This window comes from Falco cherrug, chromosome Z (assembly GCF_023634085.1).
Source record: "Falco cherrug isolate bFalChe1 chromosome Z, bFalChe1.pri, whole genome shotgun sequence".
Lineage (NCBI taxonomy): Eukaryota > Metazoa > Chordata > Aves > Falconiformes > Falconidae > Falco > Falco cherrug.
Genome location: NC_073720.1, coordinates 18,888,977 through 18,897,999, shown reverse-complemented (window position 1 = coordinate 18,897,999; position 9,023 = coordinate 18,888,977). Strand labels below are relative to the sequence as shown.

Sequence of the window (9,023 nt, the reverse complement as noted above, 5' to 3'; positions counted from 1 at the left end):
GGAAATGCAGTAGCAGAACTTCTATATAATTTTATCAGCCAAACCTGATGTAGATTTTTGTGGCTGTTTTGCATACACATACATGTGTAAATATAGCTTCCTGGCCTTATTGTTGCTTTTTTGAATTTGTCTGTCAGTGACTTTCTCAAAGCTATTTTGTGAACCAGCAGCAGGACATAAAATAAGAACCCAGAAATCCTGCTCTGCTACAGTCTCTCTGTAAGGCATGCACATATATTTAAAATTAAAAGCAGTATTTAATGTTTTGTTGGAAATGAAGTAGCTGGCAACTATCTGAATTTGAGAAAAATCTCTGATACTCTCCACGTTCACTATTTTGTCTCTATGTCATTTTCATGTGTTTATTAGTTCCTTGAAAGATTTTCCAATAGGTTCTTTTTCCATCCTTCTCTTCCCCTGGCCCTGTTCTCTTTTATTCTGGGTTCTGTTCCTTCAGCAAACCAAAACCCTGTGCCCTTTGCTCCTTCTGTTATGTACATCCTTCCAAAGAGACTACTTGTCTAAATGAAGCAACAGGAGGATAAGGACAGGATTTTTTTGCTATTATTTTGAATACAACATTATAAATGTATGGTTGTAGTTTTTATGTATTCACAGATAAAAAATTAGTTTTGCTTTGGATAATTCTAAATAATCCATAACAAATTACAGTAAAAGTCATACAAAAGACTATAGCAGGAACAGCCTTCAAATATGATTTGTATTTAAATAAAATGGGTAAGTCAACTTCTGCTCTCAGGCCTCAGTTCAGCAAAATACTTAAAACACCATTGAATAAGGTGCTTAGGTACATTTTTAAGTTTTATGCAGTATGATAGAGAAATTTTCATAAGTGGGGCCTTATTTGGGAGAACAGCATAACCCAAGTAGCATAAAAGAAGACTTCAGTCCCTGCTGTGCTTATCAAAGTTACCTTTCCTCAGTTCACTGTATTAGTATCCAGTCTTGAAAGTGTGTAGAATCTGAATATTGGTTCACTAAAAGGAACTTCTGAATTAACCTTTCTTTTGGAGGAAAATAATTTCAAAGTAATAATGTGCTCTTTGATGTTTGGTTTGGGGATTTGTTTTTATTTATTTATTTTGTGTTTATTGTTACACATCTTAATTTGGGCAAATAGGCTCTGTTTTGCTTTTTCTGTTGGTCATCTGAAAAGGTGAAACAACTGCAACCCCAGTAACATGGATCTGAAGGTTAGCAAAAAATCAAATGCTAAATCTCCTAGAAATATGGAAGTTAAAGATGTGCAAGAAATGACAGACTTTTTATTTAGAGGGTGGAAAGGGAAACAAAAATGCCAAATCTCTTCTCCTCGATCACTTCACTTGGATTCAAAATTAATTAATACCAATGAACTGGAGACATTGCTCCTGTCTGAAATAAAGGTTTCTTCAATCAATGTCAGTTGAAAGCTTTGGCCTTAACCAATGTGTTTCACCGTTATGCCATGCAGAAGCCTCCTTTCCCCTAACCACCAGTATGTCTTCTCTGCACCAGAAGACCAGTGCCCTCTAGAACCAAAAACTGAGGACTTCCTCTAGGGAAAATTCCATTTTTTATTTTTTCACTCATAATTTATTTACAAATACACATTATAACTTTTATATACATTGCACATTTACATGGTAGAAAAGTACAAAACTATATATTTAAATGAATTTATATTTAACTCGCCATGTTTGAAAATATAAAATTGCATCAGAAAAAAAAGTATTATGAAAAGCAAGAAACTTGAACTGATAAAGCTTTGATATAACTTTTAGCGGCACACTGATTGGGAAAACTTTGAAAGTGGTACTGCAAGACCATCTTAAAGGAAACACCTGATAAAACACTTATGCATGTTACAAAAAAATAAAACAATTAAAATAAAATAAAACCTTTATTCTTATAACAGTTAGCCCTGCAGCTATAAACAACCTTCATAATCCGATTTCTTTGGGTCCGGAATTCGTATAGTACAGTACATACGCTCAGCCCATTGAGATCACTTCAGTACATGATGTGATCAGAAGTAGAGAAAGCGGAAGAAGTTTCCTTAAAGACCACCTCACTGCACCCTGGAAGTATACTTAAGTCAGTTACAACACCTTTTGGTCAGTCAAGATTCCTTGTAAACAAAAACCCGAGGGATCTTTTATGTACAGAACCGGCAAGAAGAAAATCCAATAAATAAACGTAACAGAAACTGACATGCAAGTTTGTTAAAGTGGAAAAGAGTTAACATCAGTGAAACAAGAGAGATGAGATCATGTGGGTAAGCTCTAAGGAATGGACTTTTATAGTTTACAGGAAAAAAGAAAAGCTTTACTTTACAAGCAAGAGACCTCACAATAAATAACACTGCTCTTCCCGTAACGAATAAATTTCTTCAAAAACAAGGTGTACAGTCAACCAGACATTTTATGTATAAATTATAAAACATGACACAGTATAAATAAATGTCTACGAGACTCAACTATATGTATACTTTTTTTCTCCCCAAAATAAATAAGCATACACTTATTTACAGTATGGACATTGGTTTCGTGCCCAATGGCTATTCCAATAGTGATGGAGGTTTTACCACTCTAGAATGGAAGATATAGGAAAGCTGTAGTCCTGGTCTTCATCTTCCTCTTCATCCTCTGGGTCTTCATTAATGGCTAGATGGGGGAATACAGGGGAGCTGTTGTTTAAATAAGGACAACAACAGCGCAGAAGCAGCTCAGTGCATGTTTTCAAAGCCCTCTGAACAGCCATAATACAGCGTTGCATTTTATGCGACTTGTAGTGAGATGCTCTTTGGCATCTGCTGTTATGCAATAAGGTTTTTTATACATAATCTATGAAGTCATAACTGCAGAAAGTTCTGAAGAATCAATGGCTCAGGTTTTATTGGCAGATTCCTGAAATCAAATAAAAAGTGCTCTTGTGTTCTAGGTTTAACTGCTTTGTGTCCTTCATTCAGAGTTAGTAGAGGCAACTGTGCTAAACCAGATGCCCATGTGCTACCATTAAGCTTGTTCTTTTGGACAGTTAAAGAGTTTATCCGGGTGTTAAAGCAATCAGCGAAGCACACGAGAGCAGACAAAGTAGGAATAAGTCACTAGAATTACACTCCTAGGGCAACCCCTTTCTGACAGAATGACTTGTCCTCAGAATAGCCCCAAGACCCCAACTTGAAGGTCAACTGGTTGTTGGAGATCTATCGCATTTTATAACCAAAGTGTGTGCGTGATAGATACATACTTATATGACACCTGTACTGTACCTTGAATCTCTAAATCAAGCTTTCTTATGTTTAAAGGTGTACTTCTTCATTACCTAGAGATTGCCTTCAGAAGCTTTAAGTGTCTGCAGAATTAAAAATCTCACTTACAGTTGCAAGATCCAGAGTGCTTTACTTCTAGAAGCACACCCATGGAGCAGGCTGCCTCTTTCATGGCACACTCGCTTGGGTAAGTTGTGTTATCGCTGGCACAGACTGCCTCGTCTGACTTGCTTTCAGGGCATAGCTCATCGCAGAGGGCGCACCGACCTCTGCCAACCTTAAAATCCCACAAGCATTTCTTCCCAGCACTGCATTGAATGTCTTCACAGGATTTGGCTTCTAAAAATATACACAGGATACTAGAGGTAAGTGAAAAGACAAAGAAAAAAGAAAAGCAAACCCAAACAACCCCAAACTCCCTTTCCCCTGTGAACTGTGAACAGACAAAGCTCCGACACAGTAGATGTGATAATACTTGCTGATTTTGCTCAAGCAAGTAGTCCCTTGGACACTATTGCCTGTCTGTATGTGGGGGAGGAAAGACAGCTGTGCCAGCAGAGTTTGGCCCTGGGAATACAGAATTACATTTGCCTATTGTACATGACTTTCCTGCTCTGTTTGAAGTAAGTGGAAATTCAGCTCCCCAAATTAGCGGTAAGTACAGAATTTGTCAACACATTGAGATTTCTAAATCAATTATTTTTAAACTAGCACACAGAGTAGTTGCTACAAGATTGGAAAAGGAATTCACCTTAACGTATGCTAATTTAAAGGAGCCTAAAACTCCCCCAAATTCCCCCAGTAGTTTTGGGTAGCAAAGGCTGCCCTGAAGATGCTTCCTGGTAACACACTTCACTATTGGTCCTTTCTGGAAATCACCATGCAAAATGTCAGGATGCACAGGGATTATTTGCCTATCTTCACCCACCAACTGTCTCAAAATTCTGCAATATTTCTAAAGAGGAAAAAGTGTTCAGTTTCCAATTAAGTTAATGCAAGCTTTGCCAAGACCACTTGAAGACAATTGTTTCCAGGAATCCAGATCGACTGAATATCGAGACCTTGTTACACTGTAACCACGTCATCGTCTATTTTATGGCAGCTACTTCTCCATTAGATACTGATGTCGGCGCCCACAGGAATAGCAAGGGAAGAAAGATCAGGCCCTCTACTCCCTCATGCCTTTTGCAATCTTTTCTGAGTCAAAGCTCACCCTGACTCTCCTTTTCCAGGAGGGGAGTCCTAACCCAGGCTGTTGGAAGTCTCTCCTCATCTCCAGCGCTAACTACATCCATCCAGTTGCACACTTAACACTCTGAAACAGCTGACTGAGGAAGTTCCCCCCACCCTTACCCTCCTACCGAGATACCTACTGATGCATTTTCCTTCGTAGGCTAATCCAATGGATCTGCCTAGTAGGCAGGTAGCTTTCCTCAGGTGGCAAGCACTGGCGTAAGTTATGCCGTCATTCCCGCAGAGATACTGTTCAGGGGAGGTAGGCTCTGGGCAAATTCGATTACACATCACACAGTAGGCATTATTAGTTTGGTCAACCACACATGTGGAGCTGCCTGGGCATAAAACATCCCTACAGGTCTCTGTAATAAAGATGGAAACACACAGTGATTAATAGGAGATCCCAGAGCCTCAGCACGGAGTGAATGGGTGGCACAATAAAACAAATTATCAGGTAAAAGCCTTTAGCAGCTTTCCTCATTTAAGGGCCGCTGGAGGAAACCTTCCCATCTCAGGGTAGCTGGTGGGACACAAGTGCTGCTAGACTATGGGGAACTCCCAGTCCAGCTATGTCCTTGTCTGTTGCTCGTGGTTTAGTTACTGTCTCCCAGCGTTTGGAACATCACCCTGGTTCCTGTGGGGCAGTACATCCAACAGCTCCTCCTCCCTACACTCAAGACACACACCCTTTGGCATTTGAGGGAGATCAGATTAGATTTGCAAACCTACTTTTGCATTTGCCCTGATACTGGACTTCAAGTTCGGGCTGTTCTTTACATCTGGCTTTGAGAAGGGCACACTCGTTCCTGTAGGTTTTCCCATCTAAGCCACACACGGGACCCTTCCAAGTGATATTAGAGCAATCCGGAGCACAAACACACCGAGGTTTGTTCTTCTTGTTCATTTTACATTTCTTCCCGGGTCCACAGTCCACGTTCTCGCACGTTTCTGATGGAAGGAAAGAGGCACCGCTTTAGTACCGAGTGGGCAGAACAGACCTGGTGTCAAAACTGCTTAAAGAAAAAAAAGACACCGTGACCCCAGAGCACAGAGAGAAAACACCTTTCCCCCCTTCCAGGAAACACCACTCGAGGGAAATCTCCCGCGTCAGTCAGGGCCGGGGCAGGGCGGGGGGGAAGACGGGGGACGGGGAGAGGAGGTCGGTCCCCTCCTCCCCGCCGTGTGCATGGTGGCCGAGAAGAACTGGGGGTCCCCTCACCGATCCCAGGGCTGCTACGAGGCGCCCCTCAAAGCCCCACCGAGGAAGGGAGCGGGAGGATCGCGCTGCCCCCCTCCAGCCCCTTCCCCGCTCCTCCTCCCCCCGCCCAGCCCCCGCCCGCACCGCGCCTCGGCGAGAGCAGCTCGCCAGCACCCCCTCACCTTTGCACGGGATGCAGTTTGGGGCTCCCCCATTAAAAATCATCCACTTAAAAAGAGTGTTGTCGTTGACGTCCTCTTCCGTCCACGAAGTTGTCAGGCGGCCGGTCTTGCAGCACTCCTCCTTGCTGAGGTCGGTTTTGTAGAGGACCTGGCAGCGGCCGTTCCGCGCCTGCCGGAGCCAGCAGTTCCCAGCTGCGGGGGAGGGGGGGACGGGGACACCCAGCCGGGTCAGTGGCAGCCACCAGTGACCCAGACACAACACGTGCGCCTTGCAATGACTTCTACTAGACTGTTTACTTTTATTTGTCCCATTTCATAACCCGCAGCTACTCCGGCCCATTTGGGAGCGCAGTTTAAAAAACCAACAACCAAAACAAAACCCACAAACCATCCAACCAAGCAAAAAAACCAACCCAACAAACCAAAATGCGCACACCACGCCCCCCCCAGTAAAAGCCAGACCCAACAACCAAGAAACCCCCAAAATCACAAAAGAAAAAACCGAAGGGGGAAAAAAAAAAAAAAAAAAGAAAACACCCGATCAAAACAGGACGAGGCAGTTTTCGGAGGTATTTATTCCATATGTAGAGCAGAAGGAGCACTGCCGGCACGTGACAGCGACTTGAAAAGGGTGTGCATTTAAAAGGGAATAAAAAGAAAATCGCGCTTGCAAATTCCATCCTCCTCCCCCTGCCCTCTCCTCCTCACCGCGGCTGCACAGCAGCATTGTTTTAGTGCCGCACAGTTTCAGTCCCAGCCCATTTTGCAATCTGCACGAACTGGGAACATTTGCTGTTAGCGAAGTCTTTCGAAATCTCCACATTTTGCTGCTTCTGTTGACAAATGTCTTTCCTTCACTAAAATAAGTCAGCAGAGCTCCAAAAAAGTGCGCAAAGTACATAAAATGCAAGGCACATAGGTCCCTTGTAGCAAAAGGAGGTCCCTACGGAGTTTTACAAATCGATCAAGCTGGAAAAGTTATAGGTGCCGTCTCTCCCGCAAGCATTTCAGAGGAAAGTACACTGTCCTGAAACCGGATAGAGTGGGTTTTGTTGGTATTTCTTTTTGTCCGTCCCCGTCCCCCCCACCGTCGTCGTCGTCGTCGTCGTCGTCGTCGTCCCCCCTTTTTTTTTTTACTAGTTTCCCTGTTATTTGTGGAGTCAAGCCAAGAACATTAGCCCAGGCAACTCCCCCTTCTTTAGCTGGAGAGTTTTGGTTGGGATGAGTCTCTCGTGAATAACCAATGTGACTTCTCCAGAAACTCAATACCAATTGATTCTGGTGCTAATCCAGCCAGGGCTCGATCCTGCCTCCTTACTCCGATGGGAATGTACCACAGCGAGGGGTCAGGATCGGCCAACCGGGATGTCGCTGGGCACGGGGGAAAATATACTCCTTCCCCCCCAATCCCCACCCCACCCCCCACCCCGCTAAAAATCATTGAGCAAACAACGCCCTTAAAAAAAAAAAGTTTCGCGACTTACAGTTCTCTACATTAAATTAACTTATGCTCTATCTCGGTAGTGGGGGAGAAAAGGAAAAAGAAAAAAAAAAGAAGGAAAGAAATTGTAAAACAAGCAATGGTAAGACATCCAGGTGGTGGCTGGAACACGGTCAAGATAAGGGAAAAAAGCCCCCAAAATAAAAATCAATATTCCCTTGTGTCTAAAGAGGGCTCTTAAGAGTTGTCAATTTCAGGGTCGGGTTTGTTTTGTTCGCATGGGAAAAAAAACCCACCCCAACTTATTTGAGCATATTCTTCAGTGCAGGAGAATTTATAACATTAATACTTATTCACACACACACAAAAAAAAAAAAAAAAAGAAAAAAAGAAAAAAAAAAGGAAAACAAAACCAAAACACACCACCAACCAAACACAAAGGAGGGGGGAGGAGGAAATCCCAATATTAAGGGAATGTCCGGAAAATGACCACTTGTTGGTTTCTAAAAATGTCAGCTGTAATCGCGGGGCTCCCCATCATCACCTCTCTCTCCGTCAGGCTGGCGAGATAAAAATCTGAGCTAAATTACCAACAAACTTTGAGCACTCACTCGGGAGCCGAGACAGGGAAAGTTCCCTCGCGATGCTGCTCTTCATTCATGCTGCATAACAGCAATAAATACCAAGAATCATCCTCATCTGTCCTCTGCGCCTATGCAGAGCAGTGCGAAGATCCGACCAAAAAGGAACCTAAGTGTCACCTCTGCACCTCGGTACAGAGCAGCCCCATGCCCACATTAACTTCTGTCCTGTTGGACCTTGGAGAGAGGCGTTTAACACCGCAAGCAAACTAAACCGTGCCCGAAAGACAGAAAACAATAGTAATAATAAAGAAAAATATCTGCGAATAAACAGTCTGGTCTTACCCTGCACTGTGTGATCTTCCATGAAGTGGCACAGAAACATCAGGAGTAAGAGCATGCCCGGGTGGATTCTCTGATTTAACATCCTCAGTATAGCAGGGAGTGAGAGAGACACAGAAACAGCGTGAGGGGGAGTAGGGAGAGGGAGCGAGCACTAGCCAGCCTCCTTATGATCGCTCTATTGAATGAACGTCAGGCTGTGAATGCAGTCTCTCTTTAAATCTATACGGGGGTCCTAGCTGTCTGCGGTGGGCGGTCTCCTAATGTGTGTGTGTGTCTGCTCGGGGGTGGGGAGATTTAAAAAGTTCAGTGTGAATCAGGTGACATTTTCCACCTTCTGGAAACCCTCTCCAATAATCCGCTCTAGGTGCACGCACACACAGGCGCGCACCGGCGCGCACCCGCGCAGCCCCACGCCCGCCCTGCGCGGCGGAGGCGACGGGGCCGCCGGCTCAGCTCAGCAGCGGCGGGCAGCGCGAGCCCCGGCCGCCGCGCCCGCGGAGCCGCCCGCGCCCGCGCCAGCGGAGAGACCCGCGGGGGCTGGAGGAGACCCGCGGGGGCCGGGCAGCCCCGGTCCCCCCGACGGCGCGGAGCCGGGCGCGGAGCGGCGGCTGCCCGCCCGGGGCCGCGAGCGCGGGGCGCAGCCGTCCCCCCGCTGAAGCGGCCGCTAAGCATGAACACCGCTCCGCGCACCTCCGGCGGGCGGGAGGCGGCTGGCCAGCTCGCCCGGCGGGGCTCGGCCCGAAGGAACCCCAAACCCCCACCGACC

At 45.2% G+C, this 9,023-nt stretch overlaps 1 protein-coding gene across 2 annotated transcripts; it reads right to left on the bottom strand.

Moving 5' to 3' along the window:
* Positions 1 to 1,559: 1,559 nt before the first annotated feature.
* On the bottom strand, positions 1,560 to 8,563 carry FST (follistatin). Of its 2 annotated transcripts, none has more exons than XM_027812201.2 (6): positions 8,258 to 8,563; positions 5,891 to 6,082; positions 5,240 to 5,458; positions 4,648 to 4,872; positions 3,383 to 3,613; positions 1,560 to 2,909 (listed from the first exon to the last, which is right to left on the bottom strand). In XM_027812201.2, coding segments are annotated over exons 1-6 (951 nt in total). In that variant the 5' UTR covers positions 8,340 to 8,563; the 3' UTR covers positions 1,560 to 2,907. The 2 variants fall into 2 exon arrangements, with proteins under 2 accessions (XP_027668002.1, XP_005443976.1); XM_005443919.3 differs by having other exon boundaries at positions 1,560 to 2,666; positions 8,258 to 8,557.
* Between the last annotated feature and the right edge of the window lie 460 nt (positions 8,564 to 9,023).